Source organism: Gambusia affinis, linkage group LG18 (assembly GCF_019740435.1).
Source record: "Gambusia affinis linkage group LG18, SWU_Gaff_1.0, whole genome shotgun sequence".
Classification (NCBI taxonomy): domain Eukaryota; kingdom Metazoa; phylum Chordata; class Actinopteri; order Cyprinodontiformes; family Poeciliidae; genus Gambusia; species Gambusia affinis.
Genome location: NC_057885.1, coordinates 7,394,916 through 7,417,004, shown reverse-complemented (window position 1 = coordinate 7,417,004; position 22,089 = coordinate 7,394,916). Strand labels below are relative to the sequence as shown.

Here is a 22,089-nt window from a genome sequence, read left to right as displayed (position 1 = left end):
CTAATCTGGAACAAACTTCCAGAAAACTGCAAAACTGCTGAAACACTAAATCAATACTGAAACTCCACCTGTTTAGAGTTGCCTCATAACTGGAGCATTGCTCAACATGTTTGATGTGTGTTTGCTTGATGATTCTGATGATGGAGTTTGACTAAATGTAATGTTTATTACTGGTCACTGTCTTACGTTTTTATGGTGCAAAGTGGTGAACTGCCTTTTTACTTTGCTTTTCTGTAGAGGATTCAACTATTTTGAATAATAAACTAATGCAAAACCCACAGATGCAAATATAAATTGGATGTAAAGTCCTAAATAGGAGGCAATTTTATATTAAAATGATAATTTATCTTAAATGTGAACAAGCATGTATTCTTGTCTGTTATCCACTTGCAGGGGTAAATCACGGCCCAGTGATCGCAGGAGTTATCGGCGCCCATAAACCTCAGTATGATATCTGGGGGAACTCTGTTAATGTTGCCAGTAGGATGGAAAGCACAGGGGAACTGGACAAGATACAGGTTAGAAAAACGCTCAACACGTGCACAAATTAACGACTTGCAAAATAAACTTTATCTATGTTTGTCATTTTTTTCCCCAGATTTCCAGGACAGAAATAAGCTCCTTATTGGCAATATTATGTAAAACTGACTTTTCTTTAGTTTTACATTGTGTTATAATATTATTCCCTCATTAAAAACATACCTGGAGTGTTTCTTTGATTCTTTCATTCATGCTTGAGAAATCCTTGAATCTCCCACTGCAACTATTCAGTTGTGCAAAATGGCTGGGTGGAGCCAGCGCAGCCTTTGAGATGCAGCTCGGAGCTCCTTCAGACTAGCCAGCAGCAATTAGCAAACTACGCATCTGCTGAGCTCATCATATGAGCTTCTCAGGGCAAAACGTTGCCCTATTAACTCCTGCATAGAGTTAATACAGGAGTGATCTTGTGTCGACTTCCTGTCAGAAAGAGCAGGAGTTTTTAAAGAGACAGAAGCCCAATTTCAAGGTGTTAAATTACAAAGCAAATTTCTTTTAAGTCACATTTTATTTACATTTTTTTAACAACTGTAGTTAACGTAGATATTTAATTGTGGTATAATATAGTGCTGTGTGCCTGGAAAACATAACACTTCCCCTTTCAAAACAAGACAATGCTAATAACAGATGACTGGATTAACATCAAAAACGTTTTGTTTCCCTCTCCCTACCATGAACTCAGGTGACGGAGGAGACCTCCCAAATTATCCAGAGCGTGGGGTACGACGTCAGACTCCGAGGAAAAGTCAACGTGAAGGGGAAAGGAGAACTCACCACCTACTACGTCAAAACCGACCATTCGACTCCTCAGTTCTAATCGAGCTTAAACTGGGCGCTACGACATGAACACCCGTGGCTCAGTCTGCCATAAAGAGCACAACGCCGGATGAGTCATTCTGGTTTCCGCACAACCAGCGGCTGAGATATAAACGAAGACGGCAGCTGCTTTTTTCGCACCAGATCCTGACTCGACGAAAAGAAAGGATCACGGCAACGGAACCCGTTTTTACAGGATGAGACAATAAAGACGATCCATCCTGACTGCTGAAAACAAAACACAAATGGCATCTGGAAGGACAACTCTTCCACCTCATGGACCTCTAAAAGGCCTGCATTGTGCTGTATCATTCTATATACTGAAAAAGATTTTTAATGGGGGAACTCACCAAGGCTGGATCACGTTCGTCGCCAAATTCCTAAATAATGCTAATTTAGATCCAGTAGGAACACAATGACCAAATACTGTTGTAAGAGAAAAAGCTTTACAAAAGAAACTTGGTCTTCCTCAAAAAACAAATGTCTGACCTGAAAGAATGACATTTATCATGTATTAAAAATAATTTTTGTATCTCACTTCTATATTGAGGGGTGGGGGGGGAATGTTTTACCTTATGGTTTTGATTTATTGAAATGCACTGGTTTAGCAAAGAGATTGTAAGTCGTGGACCAAAGAAATGTTTTTTATTCCGACAACCTGTTATAATAGGGAAAAACCTGCACGTTCCTGATTGCATAAACAGAGATGGAAAAATGTGAAAAAAGTAAAAACAAAAAACGTTTTTCAGTTGCTCCATCCTCAAAATGAGTGGACCAATAGATAAAAAAAAAAAGTAGAGTTTGCACGGAAATGAACTTTTATTGTTTACCTTTTTAGTCTGGGTTGGTTTAGATGGAGTGGAGTGGAAATTTTTAACACTTTTTAGTCAACACTTGCACAGCACACCTATGGACCTTACCAAGCTCCGCCCACAACCGACCCACGTGACCGCAAGTCTCACAAGCAAAGCCTCGTAGCGCATTGTTTCTATGTAAACATGACTCCATTAGTGCATAATTTCTACCTGATTTTCACAATATATCAGCTACTACAATGGACAGAGGAAATAACAAGTTCATGTCATCATCTGGGAGGAGGTTACTGGTTTTTCAGTCACAAGCTGGTTGCAAACCTGAGGCCAGCAGGTGTCGGTCAGTTATGGTAGATCTGAAATTTGGTTTGATGACCTCAATATGAGAAGCTACAGACTGATAGGAGGAACCAAAGAGCTCTGTTACGGTAAAGAAGCCATTTGTTTGTTAAAATTTTATTAAATCTATTTGTTCTTTTTGATGTTTGTTATGAATGACGTATAATCACAAACAAACAGGGTAATTGGTCCAACGTTTAGAAACTACAGCGGCTGTAATGAGCCACAGCAAATGTAAACAAAGGTAAAATAACCCGAACAGGTGATCAACTCAAAACCATTCGTACCTTTTTAGTCTGTCTCTCTTTGTAGTTTAAGCACACTTGTTACCGTATCAATCGCCTGTGCCCCGCAAGACGAGCAAAGATTACGTTAAAAACAAAACATCCAGTCCGTTACGATATCAAGTTTCCAGGCTTGATATTTATTTATGGATTATTAATCAGCGCTTCCCTGAACACAGCGATGGTTGATTGACCAGCTGTACTTTGTGCTAGAGTCGCTAACACGAGTAACAATTTAGTCCAAAGCCTTTTCTGCTAAAATAAAATCTTTAGTGTGTGTCAGGTACAGTACACGTTGCATATTGATCTGTTTAGCTAACGTAAGACTGTGTAGCAGACAGGCTTCAAGGTGTAGAAGTTGTATCAGAACTGCTATTATGCTGTACTTAGCTAACGAGAAGCGTGTGTTTGTGAGACTGCCACCCACGTGACCACGTAGAATGAGCATCAGCCAATGAAAAGCGGCCCCTCTGGTAAGGTCCATTATAGCCTGAACGATTGGGATCCCAGAGTATGATGTCACTGGTGACATTCCTCGGATGCAATCCCTGATGCTTTAAACTACTGTTTCAAACAATGTCTCAAACTGACACGACTCTATGGGGAAAAAACTCTTCACACGCGTGAAATGATGCCATGAAAACTTACATGAAGGACAGGACATTGCACTTTTTGACTTGTGATTGAAGGATGAACTGTAACTTGTATGTTTGTGTCGTATTGAGGGAATGCTGAGAACTGTGAATGGGAAAAATGAGCTTTATTAGTATGGAAATATATTTTTACTATTCTATTTATATAAACTAATTATGACAATAAAAAAATACATACATTAATTCGCCTGCGTTGTTATTGTATATGTGTCTGTTTCCGAAATGCACGGAGCGTCAACGATCACTCGATGTGGAATTTCCCCCCACCCCCAACCCGCTGTCGGTACCGCCCACCTGCTTTCTGATTGGCTCAGACTCCTTCCTTTGTCTGGTTCCCTCGCACGCGATTGGCTGTTCGGCTGTTCATCACGCTGCTTCCTGATTCATGGTGCGGTTTGTTATTGAGCGGAGCTCCTTTAAATGTGAAGGGAAATGTTGACGGTCGGAGTTGAAAAAGTTGGTGAGTTGTCTTACACTGGTTTTCCAAGCTGTCCGAGTTGTTTATTAGTGAACAATGTGCGAGGAAAGTGGAATTTGGTTGAGGTGGGAGCGAGTAAAGTTTTAACGCGAACTTCTCCGCGGCTGCTACCTGACGTCGCTGTTACTCCTCCAGGTGAACGGAAATACCGTGGCACTCTTGTCGCTTCCTCATAACGAGAACAATTTTTTTTTTAACCTTCATAGAGAAAGAGGGCTCGATTTTCGCCGTGGAGCAGCTGCTGGTACAGACACCTCGAAGATGTCAGGAGCTCCTGAGCAGAACAGGAAGCGTCGTTCCTTCAAGCTGTTCCTGATCGCGACCGACCTTCAGGTCCAGGATGATCTGGAGGGTCCCATTCTGCTGAGCAGGGGCTTCATCTGCCAAGAGCAGGACCAGGGCAGGATCCGAAAGGACGCCCTCTGGGTTAAGGTACCAACTGACTTCATGGCAACTTCTGTCGCGTACACGAACTAAACCTGCTGCACTTCATTATCACAGTGTTAAATATCGTCAGCAATACGGAGAACAACGATGACATTCATTCACATTTAGGATGGCAACCAACGAATGTGATTAATTTATAGATCATTCTGACGATTAATCGGATTTTAAAATTTGTCAAATTCTTTTATTATTGTACCATTTTAGCCGTTTTATACAACACTGGAAGTAAATTAAAGTTGCAAATAAACAAAGGATTCAATAAATTTTTAAAGACGAAAGCAAACAATTTATTTGAAAAAAAAAATGCAAAAGCAGGATTTCTTTAGCATAGGCTTGATCATTTTTAGTAAAGGTGGATCTACAGCTAAAAAAGTACTTCTGGCATCAACATGTGACAAGCTCAGCCCTTTCTGCTTGACTTAACACTATTACATAGTAGGGCTGATCTGTTTTTTTGTTTTGTTTATGTATGTTTGTTTTTTATGAGTCAATTAATGCTTAGATTTAAGAAAAACATGTTTAACAGGAGATTTTTTTAAATTTGGCTTACTGGGTATTTTTATTTAATTTTTCAGCAAATGACCTTTTTTTCATGTCTGTATGCTCTAGTTAACGATTAATTGATTACTAAATTAGCTGACGATTATTTCAATAAGTGATTTGGCACAATTAATTATTTCAGCCCTGATAAGATTTAAACGCATTTCAGTGATTAGACAAACTTTCCACAGTTTATTACAACTCCAGTGGATTTTACTGGGATTTTAAAAATAGTTAAATCCTATATTTGCAGAAGGAACATCACACCCTGTTCATATTTTTTATTTAAAATTCTATATTTTTTTAAGAAATGCCACGTTCCCATTCATTCAACCTTGCTGAAGGAATCCATTATGGATTTTGCCTGGCCTTTTTTTCCCCATAAAGGCCCAATTTGTGGAGTTCACGACACGGTCGACATGGTTACCAGAGTTATGTAAATACCCCCACATGCAGTTAAAATCGCACAGAAGGCGCTGCTACCACCCTGTGGTATCTTTAGTGAGGGAGCATCTTGTCAAAAGATTCTTCCACCTGAGCCGTGTGTCTCTGCAGCTCCCCCAGAGTTGCCATGACACTGTTTGTTTACAAAGAAAAACGTCTGAGGGTTTCGCAAAACATCTAAAGAAATGAAATCAGTCGCAGTTAGAGTCTGTGTTCTGATTAGCTTCTGAAGTCAATTATTTGCTTGGTACGTAGAGAACCTCCTGATTATGTGCTGCGACATGTTTGTTCACCACAGTAAATCCCAGTCATATACACTGAGGTTTGTTCTTATTACGGTTTAATTGCCATTGTTGTACTAGGGAAGTGTCTGAATCAGAAGTCAACCTTCCCCACAAAGCGTTGTGAATCTTAGCCATACCTTAAATTCACTGTTAAGGTAAATTTAAGGTCATCTTCGTTCTCAATGTGGTTTGATTTGGGGTTTTTTCTTCCCGCCTTGTGTGAACTACCTGTCCTTTTCATTTTCATGCAGGTGCTGGACAATGGAGTCATGGTGAAAATAGAAAAGAAATACTTGCTGGAAATCTCAGCTGACCTCGTTGGACTGGTGGAGCCTGTGTCCGACCTGGAAGTTCGACTAAACCTACTAAGTAATGCGCCAGCTGCGTTTAGCGAATTAGATTGTTGAGCGATCACATGAAGATTGACATAAAACTTTTTTTTTTCTTTTTTTTTACAAATGTCTGCGCAGTCAAATTTTCTGACTCTAATCTTTGTGTGTGTTGTGCGTTTTTCAGACAATCCCGACAACCTGCGACAGCTGGCTTCTCTCCCCTCTAACGCTCCGCTGTGGGTCCTGCTCGGCGCTCAGGATGAGCTGGCCGAGGCAGAACTCAGGTACATCGGACCGCTCAGCGGAGGGAGCAGCGCTTTGTATTTTGGAGTGGAGCTAAAGGTAACATTTGAGGGGTGGGTTCCCAGGAAAACTCCATAGATATGAAAGGAAGAGTTGAACAAGTAACTTGAGGAAGAAAAAAAAAAGGCCTAACCTTGTTAAAGCAGAGAGGATAACAAAGCTGGATTATTCGCTCTCATATATTTACAAAGCTTTGAAGAGTATTTATACTGTTGAACTATCAGTGGAAGCAAAATCATAAAGAAATTACAAAAAGAGGTTACATTTTCTGTCTTCCAGGATGTGTAGCACATGATTTTAATCAAATCAATCAATCAAATTTTATTTGTATAGCACATTTCAGCAGCAAGGCATTTCAAAGTGCTTTACATCAAATCAAACACAAAAACACAATGCAACATAGAATCAACAATCAAAACACAACATTAAGTCAGATTCCATCAATAAATATGTAATTGATCACGTTTCAAATACAACTTTAAACAAGTGGGTTTTTAGTTGAGATTTAAAGGAAGTCAGTGTTTCAGCTGTTTTAGAGTTTTCTGGAAGTTTGTTCCAGATTTTTGGTGCATAGATGCTGAATGCTGCTTCTCCTCGTTTGGTTCTGGTTCTGGGGATGCAGAGCAGAACCAGAACCTGAACTCAGCAGTCCGAGGGCGCTGAATACAGATTTAAAAAAAAAAAGAAAATAAAACAGAAATATATTTATTATCACACATCGGGAAAATGTAGGTGTAGAAGGAGCATTGAGGTATGTAGGTTTACACCAAAAAAAAAATCTTTAAGTGTTAAAAATGTGTATGAAAACAAGATTAATAATATAAAATACTGTGCAGTTATCACAAGTGGCTTAACTGGTTTCAAGGAATGTACAATGGACTAGATTTACTTTTTTTTTTTTTACATAATGTGTATTTTTTTTTAAACTATTTACAATGTATAAACACTAAAAAGAGTACAGAAAAACAAATCAAATGTCATTAGTACGAATGTCCAAATATGGATTGAAACGTGTTGATTTGTTACTTAGAAAATATGATGAATGTTGACGAAATTAAAGAACTTTCCAAACTTGATAGCTAAGCTCAAAACTGTAATGCATTTAAAATGGTTTTTCAAATCAAACCATAGAGTTGGGTATTTTTCAAAACATAATATAAAATGAGAAAATAATGTGGTATAAGATCCAACTCTTTGCCATCACCCTTATGATTAGTTCACACCACAGATATTCTCAGATTAATTTGGGCCTCAACACTACGTCTTAATCAGGCTGCTACCCTCAATTGACTAATCTATTGATTATTCTGATGATTAATCGATTAATCCGATTTAAGAAATGGCATATTATAATTTTGTATAAAAAAGGCCCAAGGGATTAAATTTAAAAAATCTGCAGAAATGTATAAAAGATGCAAATAAACAAATAATTCAGTTTTTTTTTTTTTTTTTTAAATATAATAATAAGGAAATACATTCCATTGCCTAAAATGCAAAACCAGAGAATTCCTTCAGTAAATCTGAACCAAGTGAAGCCAAAATTATTCCACTAGAGATTTGGCTAAGACTTATTTACGTGTTTTCATCTTAAATGTAAAATGTACATATTTTTATTCAGTTTTTGATTAATTACTGCTCTGCATTTTTTGAATTAGTATGTTCCAGCTAGCAACTACTAAATTAGTTGACAATTATTTCACAAATCAATTAATCAGATGATTTATTGTGATTAATCCAATGGTTTATGATGATTAATCATATTTATTTAATTGTGATGTAGCATGATCGTTATTTAGCGTGATTAGTCATGATTAATCAGACAATTTATTGTGATTAATCATGATAATCATCGGATTTATCCAATGATTTTTCATGATTAATCTGTAGAATGCAGATTAATCATGATAATCATCAGATTTTACAATTTTATTGCTGTGTATGTGAAGTAATGTGTGAGACAACCTTAATTTCCCTATGGGATTAATAAAGTTTAACCTAACCTAACCTAACCATTTGTTATGATTAATCCGACTATTCGGATTTGGATCCTTTTAAAGCATGCAAAAAAAAAAAAAAAAAAAGACCAATGAATTGCTCATGAAAAGCCTGTTTTTCCTTCCTGTTGCCCCTCCAGGGTTCAGCAGTGGGTAGAGGAACCTGCAATGGTTCCAACAAGGGCATCCGCTACTTCTCCTGTCCCGACGCCTGCGGCCTCTTCGTCCCCGTGAGCCACATCCGCCTCCGCCACTGGTCCAGCAGGAACAACATCCGCGCTCCGGAGAAAACCAGGGACCGTTCCCGCCGCTCCAACCACGGCATCAACGGCAACAACGATCGCTCCAACCAGCCCCACCTGCGTGGCATAAGCTTCCATCACAATCGCCCCAAGGTCCCGCTGCAGACGCAGGACGTGCTCTCGCGGACGGCCGAGTCGACACCCATCGCCGTTCACAACAATCCACGCGGCTCGTCGTCACCGCCACCGTTCCACGTCGGCCAGAGAGTGTGCGTCAACCTGAATGGCATTGTCCACGGCGGGGAGGTGCGGTTCTGTGGCGCATTGCCTGGCCGATCCTCGTCTTCGACGTACGTCGGAGTCCTTCTGGTGAGCATGAACCACACAAGATGCATCTGGCCTCAGGATGTTGAATCCTTCTCCTTATTTATTGGTCTGTTGGCGTTTTGTTGTTGTAGGATGCTCCTGTTGGTAACTGGGATGGACTTTACAAGGAACACAGGCTCTGCCACATTCCCTGTCATCTCTATGGACTGCTGCTTCCCGTCAGCAGCGTTTTTGCAGGTGCATCACAGGGTTTCTCCCACATATTGATTGTCTAGTGGTACTGTCAGAAAATATTCATTTATTTTATTTTTTTCTTAATTCTGTGTTTTCAGAACAAACATCTCCTAAGCCCATCTTGAAGCCAGCGTTGTCCCCTAATACCAAACAATCACCGATGTCACCAGCTCCTGCTCCCAGGTTGCCCCTGGTTCTGCCTGCTAAACAAGCGCTGAAGCCTCCTCTTCCTCCTCCAAAGCCTACAAACAAATCTTTACTCATGCGCCCAATGCCGCCTCCAAAACCTCAAAACCTAACACCGGTGTCCGCCTTGGAGCACACCAACGGTTCCCACAGCCCTTTCTCGCCTTTAAGACCCGTAGACAATGAAGAGGAGAATGAGGAGGAGGTGGAGGAAGAGGAGGGTGCAGATGATTACGGAGGAACGAGACTGGAGACAGAGCTGGAGGTCGGGTCGATGGTTGAGGTGAACGACCCGCCACTCTTCGGGGTTATCCGATGGATTGGTCACTTAGGGGCCCTCAAGGAGCTGGTGGCGGGAATTGAGCTGGTGAGTGTAGCTTCAGCTTCGGATTTCTTGCTCAGTTTAATTTCTCTTGACCTTTAAATATTGTTGAGGTTCTGCACAAAACTGATCTCAGATACGACACAGAACTCTTTTAGGTAACAGCAGAGCATTCTGGTTTTCTAAAATATTTTAAATTAAATAAAGAGTTGTAATTAATGAGACATTCTGTTGGATAAAATAGAAGGAAAATGTAAGGAATCACGAACCAAAGCAAATCCGTATTAATATGTTGTTGCACCTCTTATTTCTTGTCTAAACATACAAGTCAATGATCTTATTCTTCACTGTGAGTCAAAGATTCGACCCTAACCTTTTTTTTATTCTCCATCAGTAGAAGTAATTTTTTTGTCAGTGTTTGAGTTAATCCAATTAGTTTCTTATGTTTCTCATCAGTAAATACCTGCAAATCTACATTAGTTTGATTAATAATAAATGTCAGATGTTTGATTCGGTTAATATCTCCTGGTGATATTTGTGACAGCCATTGAATCGCATGATATTAACCAATAGATAGTTTTAAACCAATAAATAAATGAACATTACATAGGTTGTTTTATTAACAGTATACCGGTATAATTTAATGAAAGATGCCATGGAGGTTATAACACATTTATTCAAGCTTATGTCAACGACTACATGTACAGGATGTCTTCTTAAAAAATATACAATTCATGTATCCAAAATATAAGGGCCTTAAAATGTATTGAATTCATTTTAACAAGCATTTTGATATTCTTGCTGGGTTTTTCTGTCAGGCAGAAGTTTAAGTTGTACTCATATATTTTCATTGCATTTGTGACTCGTGGCGGTTGAGGCTACCGCTAACTAGCTGCTAACACACCCTGGCTAGCCAGCTAGCTAGCCATTTTGCGCCTATCTCAAATTTGTCGCCAGTTGGTTGGAAGGAGTTTGTATATTTTTGTGGAAGTATGTTGCAAGTGTCACTTAATCGTCTTAAATTTGAGTCGATGAAACATGCAGAGAAAACTTGAAGCTCTGTATCCCATAAAAGGGACAGAAAATATGCCAGTTTCTAAGATATTGGTAGATATTTATGTTCAGTAGGAAATTATGTGGGATGCTGACCGACTCCTACCGAAGAAAACTGATTAGAGGTGTTGAATCAGAAAGTTATACAACAACATATGACGTTCAGGGTGTGTACAGTTAAGCAGCCTGATTACAGCACATGTGTTATATACATTTTTTTCACACTTTTGCGTTTTAGGAGCAGGAGCTGTCTGTTGGAACAGACGGCAGTTACCTCGGCGAACGCCACTTCCGTTGCCCCGCCAACAAGGGGCTGTTCGTCAAGCTCCGCAACTGCAGACGGGACTCCAGGTTCCCCGTCCCCGAGAAGCCCGTCAACCAAGTGGAGCGTTGCAACTCAATAGGTGAGAAAGCGTTAGCCGCTTAGCCAAAGCTAGGCTGCACCTAGTTCTGTGAAAGCTGGGACATTTCTGTATCCTGTTGCATATTATAAGCGATGTCGCCAGTTCTCTTGTGATTCCAACCTGCGTCCGTGGCTCTCAGCATTTGCAGATTGGGGGAGCGAGCGGGTGGACGAACACACTCCTCCGGTGGACGGGGACGAGGCCAGGCAGATGTACGAAGGCTCAAAGAGAGGCATCCAGGGTCACCTCAACTCCTGCTACCTGGACGCCACGCTGTTCAGGTGAGAAACAAATGAATGTGTTTGAGAGAAAAACGATAGAAGCAGTAACCTGGTTCCATAAATGTGCATTTTACATATTACATTGAGACATTCGATTAGGGCTACAACAAGCGATTATTTTAGTTATCAGTGAACAATTTCTCGTGACGATTAATCGGATAGAAATAATTGTCATGTTTTGCAGGTTTTTCATTTAAGCCTTTTTAATAAAGATATTAGAAATACATTAATAAAATGCAAAGGAACAAATAATTTAATTCCTTTTTTTAAATAAGAAAAAAAATAATTTCTTGCCTAAAATTCAAGAAAATCTGACCATTTCTGGATTAACCAATTAATAATTAAATTTTCTACATGTGTTATTCTCTCAGCGGAGTCTGTATACTCCAGCAATAACAACTATTCGATTACTAAATCGGTTGACAATTATTTCAGTAATTGATTCATCACGATTAATCCGATTAATTGTTTCAGCCCTACACTCAATAATCTACTACATCAAATTGGACGAGCCTGAAATAAAGATCAGCTGTCCTCGTTGGATTTTTATTCAATTTACCTGCATTCTTGGACTAAAGTCATAGTTACCATATAGGTTACAAAAGATATAAAAAAAATATTTTATTGTACAAATGTGCCAGTCAGGAGAAGGGAACAAAAATATCCAAAGCATTAAAGATTGAAACCCATTTTCTTACAAATGGCGAGGTACCTACAGGGAAACATTTAAATGTTTATTTTCTTTTTGTCAGAGTAGAGCAGGTAAATCTGGTTTATTCGAGATGCAGGATACTGACAGACTCTTCTTTCCTGTCAATCAAAGAAATGGATAACGAGTGAGACAATGATTCGTTTCCCTTTGTCTGCAGTTTGTTCTCCTGCTGCAGCTCGGCAGACTGGGTGTTATTTTGGCCATCTGACGCCGAAACGAACCAAAGCTCCAGACTGGCTCAGGACCTGCTTCGCTGTGAGATAGTCAACCCACTGAGAAGGTGTGTGTGTGTGTTTTATTTTGTTTTCTCAACATTAGCAGAATGTAGACAAAGATTTGTGCACGTTTGTAATGGAAACACAGATACTCTGACAAAATTTCCCACCCTACACAGAACCCGATCTAAAATATGTGTGTGTGTGTGCGCGGGTGTGTGTGTGTGTGTGTGTCGCTCTGTGAAGGAATGGCTATGTGTGTGCCAGTAAGACCATGGCTCTGAGGCGCCTGCTGGAAGCTGCCAACAGCAATGCAGGGTTCACCAACCAGGAAAAAGGTGTGCATGCATTGTGTCCGGGACTCTGATTTCCTGCTTTTCTTTTTTTCTTTCTTTTTTTCTAGTTTCTTTTAGTTGTTGTTTCTTTATATATTTTTTAAGGTCTCTGTTAATAAAACTAAGGAATGTTGCCACTCTGCTCTCTCGTCCTGTCTGCCAGATCCCGAAGAGTTCCTGAACAAGCTTTTCCAGCTGCTGCGAGTCGAGCCACTCCTCAAGATCAGGTCATTTATTCATTGGCTCCTCTATTCTACCAGCACATAAGACCGGCTGCAGGTTAACACACTCTTCCTGGTTCAAACGCGGTTACAGCTGCAATCAGACCTGCAGCTCATGTGCAAACAATGCCATCATGTCTGGTTGTCGCAGCGACAACGTTGCAGTTTCCCTCCATTCCTTACGTTCTTGTGCAAGAGCACAGCACAACCGAGACCTACGGCTAGTTTAGTTCACACGACATCAGAGACACAAGTGCAGAAATCTCCTAAGTGAATGAAAATCTGAGTTGTTTTTGCTGCACTATAAGTCATTTTCTGCATTCGTCGCAGCAAGAGAAGCTACAGAATGTACTTTTTAACTTTAAAACTTTGCTTTCATTGACAAAACCCTCCCAAAAAAAAATCCTGTTTATGACTTCAGTAACCCCAGAGGAAAGTACTTTTTCCACGTGCCGCAGCTAAAAATCACACCTGTCCTCCTCCCTTTTTCTTTGTTTCAGATCAGTGACTCAGCAGGCTCAGAAGTGCCATCTCTACCAACTCTTTCCACCAACACTCCCCCCGTCGCCCGTGTCCCCCGTCGACTCGCCCATCCCCATGTCCTCGCCCGCGTCCATGAGGGTCGCCAGCGTTCAGTCCTTGCTGGAGTCCTCCTTCCTGCACGGCGGCCTCAAGTTTGCCGAGGTAAAGCTCGGGATTTCATCATCCAGCTGGTGCCATGGCCATTGCCTTCCTGTGCAACTAATCTACCAAAAAATAAAAAATAAATCTTGCTTACAGCACAGTTTAGGCTTTCTGCCTTTCACTTGGATTGTCTCCGGTCTGTTTTTGACCAGGCCTATCAGAAGAAGAAGAAGAAGAAGTTGTGCACATTGACGTAGATTTTTTGCGTAGTCCGTCTGTAGTTTTAACCGTGGCAGCAGAGGAAGTGAAGGAAGACGTTCAGACTGTGTCGGCCACGCTTCCAAATATTGAATTAACATTAGCAGCAGCCGCGTTCAGGTTGGCACTTCTCTCTTCGCGGTGGAGGATGGTTGTTTATAGTGCAAGCAGTTTCCGATAAGCTTCATAGCACCGAACTCATGGACAAACGTTACCGATTGGGTAAATTTGAATACCTCAACAGAGGCCACTCCTCCTGGAAGCAATCGTTTCTCAATAGCCGAAAGCCCAAACCATCTGGACGAAGCCAATAGGAGAACAAGGGGCTGGATTTTAATTGTACTACCCAAGAATTATAAAAGTTCTTCTTTCTTTTAGCTACTTTAAACAGAGGTAACACGCAATCTTCATATTGCTGTAAAGTGTTGCGTTAATATTTTTCTTGGTCCATGTTGACTCCAACATTGTTGAACTTTAAGTTTACGTCAAAAATGTGAATGAACTAGAGAATCAAGACATGAGTATTTTAGTTCGACCGCAGCATAGGGATTTTTATGAACACTAAAACATTGATCAGACGAAGTCTGAGCCTGAGCATCTTACAAAAACTTGTATTTATATTCCTTGCCCCACCAGGCTCCCTCCTGTCTACTTCTGCTAATGCCCCGGTTTGGGAAGGACTTCAAAATGTTTGACGCCATCTTGCCCAGCCTCAGTCTGGATATCACAGATTTGCTGGACGACAGTAAGATTTTATTCCTTGTCATTTGTGTCTAATATCATGTTTTGTCGTTTGCAGTTTTTATTTCATTTATGAATATATCTCTTGCTGCGTGTGCCTGTGTCTGTAGCTCTCAGGCAGTGCAGTATCTGCCAGGCTGTAGCCGAGTGGGAGTGTGTGCAGTGCTACGAAGACTTGGACATCACTCCCGGACATCTTAAGCAATACTGCCAGACGTGCAACACGCAGGTATCCCTTCATCACCTGGAAAATGTGTCAAAATAGTAATGATAAAAAAAAAAAATCAAGAACGGTATTGATTCTGTTCATTTTTTCTTCTAGGTTCACAGTCACAGGAACCGCGCGTCGCACAACCCGGTCAAGATCGCCGTTCCTCAGGGGCCGTGGTCGGGCCCTCTGCATCACACCCGCCAGCGGATGTCTCTCTTCGCGGTGACGTGCATCGAAACCAGCCACTACGTCAGCTTCGTCAAGCACGGACCCCAGGCCTCCGACTGGTTGTTCTTCGACAGCATGGCGGACCGAGAAGGTGAGCGGGAGGGCAGCACGAATCACTTCTCCTGTGTCAAACACGGAAGCCTCACATTGGTTTGTTCTCTTGCTCGCCCAGGCGGCGAGAACGGCTTCAACATCCCCCAGGTGAGGGGGTGTCCCGAGGTGGGCCGCTACCTGGGCCTGTCGGAGGAGGAGCTGAGCAGGGTGGACGCCTCGTCTTTGAGGGAGTCGGCCCGGAGGCTGCTCTGCGACTCCTACATGTGCCTGTACCACAGCCCAGAGCTCAGCCTCTACAAGTGATATGAAGAAAACCAGTGAAGAGAGAAGAAGAGAAGAAAAACACACTGAAAAGGGGAAAAAAAGAAACAAATGCACTCACAAGATATCATGTAGCAAAAACAACCGACCTTACACAGCATTGATTTATCTTTATTATTGGAGTTATATGTTTTTTGGGGGGGTGTGGGGGGCTTTGTCTTGAACAAACATGAAGAAGCTGAGCCTTTCATCACTCAGACCTTATATCTGTGTCTCAATGTGCATACACTGTACAGAACCACTGTGCCTCTTATATGTGACTCATGTATACTCAATACGGTTTGCGCTGCTTTATTTGATTGTCAGTACGTCTGTATATAATATAATTATTCTGAACTGACAGCTAAGATGCACATACATGTTTAACTTTTATTCTTCAGGTGGCGTTTAGATGTTGCAGCATATCACTGTGGGTAATGTTTGATATGATAAAAGCCCCAGATTTGATCTGTTTTCGGTTGTATTTGTTGTTGCCGGGTTTAAAAAAAAAAACAATATCCAGACATATCTGAATATCTCACAGAGCACTGTTTAGTTTGTCATCTGAAAATGGCTTAACGCTAATCTATAAAGATGTCATCATTCCCCTAAATTGTAAGGCTATTTAAGTAGTACATTCACCAAGGTAACTCAAGAACAATTCATATGTAAATTACCTTTTACATCACCATTGTGTCCTAGTTTATTTTGGTCTATGGCATAAATTCTCCAAAATGCTTAATTTGTCAAAAAGAAAAAATTTGAGTATGTATATTGCATAGCTTTGGACCCTATCTGAAGTTATAATTCAATTCAAAAGATGGAAAAACACAAAATAGGATGCGTGAGACATAACAAAATTACAATATTTTAGAATAATTAAAACTTTTATAACGCAAAATCCCTGTGTAGGTAAGTAAATGTGGCGGAAGCGTCCTCCCCAATATGGCGGCGATGCTAACGTACCAACTACTGGCTGTGCGACGTCTACGTGCACCTACGTCTCAAGAGCGTAACTGCGCCATCATTGAGGGCCTAGGAATCAGCGAGTGTCGGCGGAACAAGTTGTTCTTCGGCTCTCCTTACGGGCCAGTGTCGTTTGTTTTTCTGAAAAACCCCACTTCGAACGGCAGCAACACTGGTTTAGATGTATTTGTAAGGTAAGCTAACCTCCAACAGTGCGCGTGGCTTTAGCTGTTCGACGTTAGCTGACAGCGACACCCTGCCTGCGCTGCCTCGAGCTGCTACTTCTAACTGCGGGGCTGCCGCTGTGTTTACTGGAACAACTTAAACCAACTAATATCTGTAATACCTAATCCAAATCTCCGTTGGAGATTAGCACGTATTGCTATCAATACGTGCTAATGTCCTGTCTTATTCCGCCTTATTATCCACGTGTCTGTGTTAGAAAGCGTTGATCAAAGCTATTGCTTTATTAAATTCGCCCGTTGTTAAACAAAAATCTTAGTTTCTGTCAAATTAGCAAAAATGGCATCTGTGACAAATAAAAAGGTATTGGAAGTGCAAATTATTCAAATTTGAGCTTCTGGAAATGGACTTCGTTATGCTATTTATTGTATATTGCACAAAAAATGATGTAATCGTCGATTAGTGGTTAAATCTGACTTTATTTCTGTTTTAGATGTACCTCTACCAGATCCGATTTCATACTGTTGTGAGTTTATTAGGATCCACTGTTCCAGGAAGGTTTCTGTCCCTGACAGTTAAATATTTTTGCTGTTGTCAGTGTGTTATATTTATATTGTTCAGTCATTTTGGGAATGTGATTTACAAAAGTATTCACACACCCCTGGAGCTTTTTGTATGTTACAACCACAAACTTCAGTGTATACCAACACAGAGTAGTGTATAGTGGTGAAGAAGAAGAAGGGAAAGTGTTCATGTCTTGGCACATATTGTCAATTGAAAGGTCTGGACTTTGAATTTATCAAGAGGTATCATGTTCAAGGTTTGAAGAATCCTAATAAAATCTGCTAAAATTTGTGGTTGTGACATGGCAACATGAGGAAAAAAAATGAAGTAATATTCTCGTAAGGCCCTTGTAAATTATCAGCTGCAGTAAAATACAGTTTCTTTATTGTTTACTTTCTTAATATTTTCCTTTTCAAGATCCTTAAAAAGAGAAGAAAAAAACATGTAATGAATATCACCATGTATTTGTCTAGCTGCGTGCAGGTGCACACTGTCTCCGAGGACCAGCGGTGAAGTTTGTTGTCATGGCGTCTCCTCAAGGAGGAGGAGCTTTGTCCACAAGAGGAGGCAGCGGAGCCCGAAGGATGAAGTGGGCCCTTGAGCTCAGTGTGGGAAACACAAGGTAGACTATCACCCTGCCTATGTTTACATACCATTTATGTCAGCTGGAGTACTGTGTTTTAAACTGTAGCAAGCACGTGAAACTATTTATGGTTCAAAATGAAATAACCATTTAACACTTTTTTTCTTTAAAAATGCAAATAGCAATTGTTTTTTTTTCTTGAAGTCCTTATACTGTGTGTAGGGTCCTTCACATTTCAGCTTCTGGAATCTCTCATTTACGGTCTTTTCACTCCAGGCCTGTAGAGGGAGCAATGTGCTTGTTTTCTGATAGTGAGTTCAGAAGAAAAAAAAAAGCAAGAGAAAAAGATTCATACTATAACTTTAACACAATTTTTACATCTTGGACTTATGGGCATTTTATTCCTTCACCGTTCCATACTTTCTACAGTTTTATTCAGAAAGTTGTTTTTAGTTCTGTTACTTCCCACCAAAACAGACCACTGGATTATTCAGGTCTTTATTTGATTTGTTAGCCTGGAATCTATTTATACCGAAGCAAAAAAGTTACAGAGAATGCCACCTAAACACGCACCACTGTTGGCCACAACAATTTTCAGCTTGATCAGCCCTGACAGGTATTTAAAAAAAAAAAAAAAAGACGTATTAGATTGTATGACATGTCAAGATATGTCTTTAGCGCATTTGGTTTGTTTGAGACAGAGTAAGTCAAACATCCAGCGGATAACAGGATGACCGAACATTTTCTTATTTATTATTTCAACATATTTTATGGGACCTATTAGATTTGGAAATTTTAGTGCCTTCAAAAAGTCATAGCTTCATTTATCTAAAATTAAAGCCTTAAAATTTCTTAAATTTGTTAAAAATGAATACATTAATCGCAGGTCTTAAATTTTGTTGTGGCAGAACTATTCAATCTTATAGATTCTGTGTAGGTTTTTTTTTTCACTGAACTTTTCTATCAGGCAGAAGTTTGAGGCTTTATGTGACTCAAAGCATTTAATGCTACCGGTAACAAGATGCTAATACTTGATTACTTACTAGCTAGCAAGCAGACAAACAAGCCATTAGCAGCCAGCATATGGTTCATTTGCAATTATGGCTCTCTAGTTAGCTAGAGTGCCACAAAAAAAAACAGAGAATTTTTAAGTTCTGGTCTCCTGCATTTCTTTGTACATCTTTGTCATTATATAGGTCTTAAATTTTATTCAGAATGGTCTTAAAAAGTCTTAAATTTAAGTTGATAAAACCTGCATAATCCTGTAACAGCCTTTTCAGTATCAGTAAGTTAAAGCTTTATAAGAGACGGAATTTGGCCATAAAGCTCTGATGTCAAAATATGTTTTTGTACATCAAGAGAACCGAATCAGATGCGATAAACCCGCATTTTCTCTTCAGCACTAAGCAATTCCTACTTTGCCATTTTGTCCACTTTCAAATAAATAACAAGTCTTCATCTGGGCACTGGAGGCCATCCTTTAAAGTTGTTTGGAATATAATTAAACCAAGATGGATCCTTCACTAGTTGGTCAGAAACTACCAGTCTCCATACATTAGCACTAATCTGAATGTTGCAGAAACGGTTTGATTCAGAGCTGGACTGTTGTTGGCGCTTGCAGGAGCCGCGGTGACCGACAAGGCGGTCAGGGCGATGTCGTTTACCCCATCGGCTACTCAGAGAAGCCCGTTCCCGACACCAGCATCCAGGAGACCGACAAGAACCTGGTGGAGAAGGTAGCGTGGTTAGCATTGCTCAAACAGTCTCCATGTGTGTTTCCTCGAGCATTTTAACATGTTAAAATGTTCTGTCTGTTATTCCATAACCGACCATTCTGCTACGCGTGAAAGGAGTTTATTTGACAGATTTGCCGTTTTTGCCCCAAACTTGACTCTCTCTCTCTTTCTCTTCTTGTTTTGTGCTGCAGCGCTGCTGGGACGTGGCCCTCGGGCCCCTGAAGCAGATTCCCATGAACCTGTTCATCATGTACATGTCTGGCAACACCATCTCCATCTTCCCCATCATGATGGTCTGCATGATGGCCTGGAGGCCCATACAGGCTCTCATGTCGATGTCAGCAAGTGAGTGTTCAGTATTGACATTGTCCGCCAGTTCCACTCCCAATCCGTGTTCGTTTCTGACTCACTGACCGTGTCGTCCTGGTCGCTCAGCCTTCAAGCTGTTGGAGAGCTCCAGTCAGCAGTGGCTACAGGGGCTCGTCTACCTGATCGGTAACCTTCTAGGAGCGGCGTTGGCCATTTATAAGTGTCAGTCAATGGGGTTGCTTCCGACACACTCGTCCGATTGGCTGGCTTTCATCGAGCCGCCGCAGGTAACGTCACACACACACACACACACACACACTGGTGACGACCGTAGACGCTCACCAAAAGAAGCCTTTCAGATGATACAAGTGTTGGCGTGTCATAATAATAAATGATGACGCGGCGTTTGTTCCAGAATGAGTCAAGCTGGGTTTTATTCTCATAATTCCTAATATGGTGTCATTTATACAAAGGGCTGCAATATTTACTGTCCAAAATGCCAATTTTGCCGTCAGTCCAACTTAATAACTCATTAGAGCCATAAATGTTACATGAATGACAGAGTAGTAGGACCATACTGAGAAAAAATAAAAAAAATAAAGTCCTTCAATTAAGAGATAAGTAATATTACAGAAATAGCGTTCTATGAGAATAAAGTCACATTACAAGAATAGTCATACGAGAATAAACTTGAAATAATAAGAATAAACTCATATTTGGAGAAAGTCATATTTAATGTAATAGCATTTGTACCATGTCATAAATTGCAAAAATATAAATACAGGAGAGTTGTGGTGTTTAGTTTTTTTGTTATAGTCAATATAGCTCTCCAACCAGGGTGTTATTCTGTCAGAGGGCAGCACAAGCATTTGATCAAATCATTGACCAGAGGTCGTTTTAAACTCAGTTTGGTGATTTCAGACTAATGTAGAAGTGAAAGCTGCGACTTAAAGACAAATCAAACCTGCTCTGCATTACTCTACTCTGATTACAGGTTACTGAGCTTTTTCAAAGTGGAGGCCTGTGAAAAGGCCCTGCTGCACTGGTTTCTGAAAGCATCAGGTGTGGATGAAACCGGTTTCATCATCAGGTTTGGATGAAACCGGTTTCATCATCAGGTGTGGATGAAACCGGTTTCATCATCAGGTGTGGATGAAACCGGTTTCATCATCAGGTGTGGATGAAACCGGTTTCATCATCAGGTGTGGATGAAACTGGTTTCATCATCAGGTGTGGATGAAACCGGTTTCATCATCAGGTGTGGATGAAACCGGTTTCATCATCAGGTGTGGATGAAACCGGTTTCATCATCAGGTGTGGATGAAACCGGTTTCATCATCAGGTTTGGATGAAACCGGTTTCATCGTGAGGCGTCCGTTTAGCCCTGTTGTCCCGCTGCAGCTCTGAATCACGCAGCAGGTTTTAATGTGGTCTTTGTCAGTGACTCTCAACTTGGGTTTGTAGTTACATTTGACAGAACTACAAGTATAACTTGTTCTTCTCTTTGCTATGCTAATAATGCGTTAGACAAGTTTTTCTAACACCTTCAATTGTGCGTGGAAACACCCACTTCGACTCTTTTTTTTCTTTCTTTCTTTCTTTCTTTTTGGTAAAGGTAGTAGGACCTCGTTAAGCGTTTAGGATGAACCATGATGCCTAGCATGTGTTAAATAGGGCTGATTTTTTTTCATTTTCCATACCAATATCTGAGGTTTAGTATCAGCTGATAAAGGAAAACGGCGCTGAACTGACTTTTCTTTTTCTTCTTTTAAACATAAACATAAATATACCGAATTATAATTTTATTTGATCACTTAAATCCACCAATAGCATCACAAGCTTGGTCAAACATGTGAAAACAACAAGAATTTCATTTGTTCAGCCATTGTAAAATAATTAATATACTGAAACTGATAAACACGTTAGGTTGGTCAGACATTTAAAAAATAAACTGCAGCAAATCTTCCAAATGGTTGAGAAAGTTCAATTAGGAATTCTAACTATAATGTGAAATAAATAATAAAGCATAGAATTAGAGTAAATAAATCTGTATTTATGGGTCTGGCACATTGTCACTAATACCTGAATTAGAATGTTTTTCAGTGTCTGGACCAAAACAGATATTAACATCTCTACTGACACCATAATATTTTGTTTTTGTTTGTCCTGGACAGAGGATGGAGATCATGGGCGGAGGGATGGTGTTGTGAAGCGGACTTCCGCTGACCTCACATACTGTACATACTCCACTCTTCTTCTTCTTCTTCTTCTTGCCGCACCACCAGGCAGCCCATCGCAGGCGAAACAAAAGCCTGACTTTTAGCCATTTCCAGACGCCATCAGGATCCAGACTCAGCCACCTCAGCAAAAACAGACATGTTTACTACAGCACAGCTTAACATCAGGGATTTATCCGCCATGTTCTCCATCATCCTCTCTCTCTTCTGGGTTTGTTGCTGAAGCGTTACTTTGGTCTTCCTCTCTGGCGATAAGCAAGCATCCTTTTTTTTTTTTTTTTTTTTTTTTTTTTTTAAATA

General features: G+C 40.4%; 3 protein-coding genes across 6 annotated transcripts in view; all 3 read left to right on the top strand.

Moving 5' to 3' along the window:
• Nucleotides 1–2,258, top strand: part of LOC122819909 (adenylate cyclase type 2-like) — a 30,248-nt gene extending 27,990 nt beyond the window's left edge. For all 3 annotated transcript variants that reach the window (XM_044096960.1, XM_044096959.1, XM_044096958.1), the window contains 2 exons: nt 394–518; nt 1,220–2,258. In XM_044096960.1, the coding sequence (XP_043952895.1) occupies nt 394–518; nt 1,220–1,354 (260 nt within the window). In that variant the 3' untranslated portion in view covers nt 1,355–2,258. The remainder of the gene's footprint in view (nt 1–393; nt 519–1,219) is intronic.
• A 1,550-nt stretch (nt 2,259–3,808) lies between these two features.
• Nucleotides 3,809–15,679, top strand: si:cabz01101003.1 (ubiquitin carboxyl-terminal hydrolase CYLD). 2 transcript variants are annotated; one of them, XM_044096955.1, is made up of 17 exons: nt 3,809–3,901; nt 4,126–4,351; nt 5,886–6,003; nt 6,151–6,308; nt 8,404–8,874; nt 8,964–9,069; nt 9,165–9,619; nt 10,866–11,031; nt 11,171–11,312; nt 12,182–12,304; nt 12,486–12,577; nt 12,738–12,801; nt 13,296–13,479; nt 14,314–14,422; nt 14,529–14,647; nt 14,741–14,948; nt 15,030–15,679. In XM_044096955.1, the coding sequence occupies exons 2-17, from the start codon at nt 4,181–4,183 to the stop codon at nt 15,212–15,214; spliced, it is 2,871 nt and encodes a 956-aa protein (XP_043952890.1). In that variant the 5' UTR covers nt 3,809–3,901; nt 4,126–4,180; the 3' UTR covers nt 15,215–15,679. The 2 variants fall into 2 exon arrangements, with proteins under 2 accessions (XP_043952890.1, XP_043952891.1); XM_044096956.1 differs by having other exon boundaries at nt 3,890–4,054.
• Nucleotides 15,680–16,200: 521 nt separating this feature from the next.
• On the top strand, nt 16,201–22,089 carry emc4 (ER membrane protein complex subunit 4). The gene is made up of 6 exons (XM_044096957.1): nt 16,201–16,371; nt 17,398–17,546; nt 19,129–19,243; nt 19,435–19,588; nt 19,679–19,839; nt 21,727–22,089. The coding sequence occupies exons 2-6, from the start codon at nt 17,449–17,451 to the stop codon at nt 21,760–21,762; spliced, it is 564 nt and encodes a 187-aa protein (XP_043952892.1). The 5' UTR covers nt 16,201–16,371; nt 17,398–17,448; the 3' UTR covers nt 21,763–22,089.

Excerpts from the sequence above, each read along its gene's own strand:
- si:cabz01101003.1 (XM_044096955.1), top strand. The coding sequence starts at position 4,181 with ATGTCAGGAGCTCCTGAGCAGAACAGGAAGCGTCGTTCCTTCAAGCTG. Across the intron at positions 4,352-5,885 it reads AGGACGCCCTCTGGGTTAAG|GTGCTGGACAATGGAGTCAT; the intron begins GTACCAACTGAC and ends ATTTTCATGCAG. Across the intron at positions 12,305-12,485 it reads ATAGTCAACCCACTGAGAAG|GAATGGCTATGTGTGTGCCA; the intron begins GTGTGTGTGTGT and ends CGCTCTGTGAAG.
- emc4 (XM_044096957.1), top strand. The coding sequence starts at position 17,449 with ATGGCGTCTCCTCAAGGAGGAGGAGCTTTGTCCACAAGAGGAGGCAGC. Across the intron at positions 17,547-19,128 it reads CTCAGTGTGGGAAACACAAG|GAGCCGCGGTGACCGACAAG; the intron begins GTAGACTATCAC and ends TGGCGCTTGCAG. Across the intron at positions 19,244-19,434 it reads ACAAGAACCTGGTGGAGAAG|CGCTGCTGGGACGTGGCCCT; the intron begins GTAGCGTGGTTA and ends TTTGTGCTGCAG.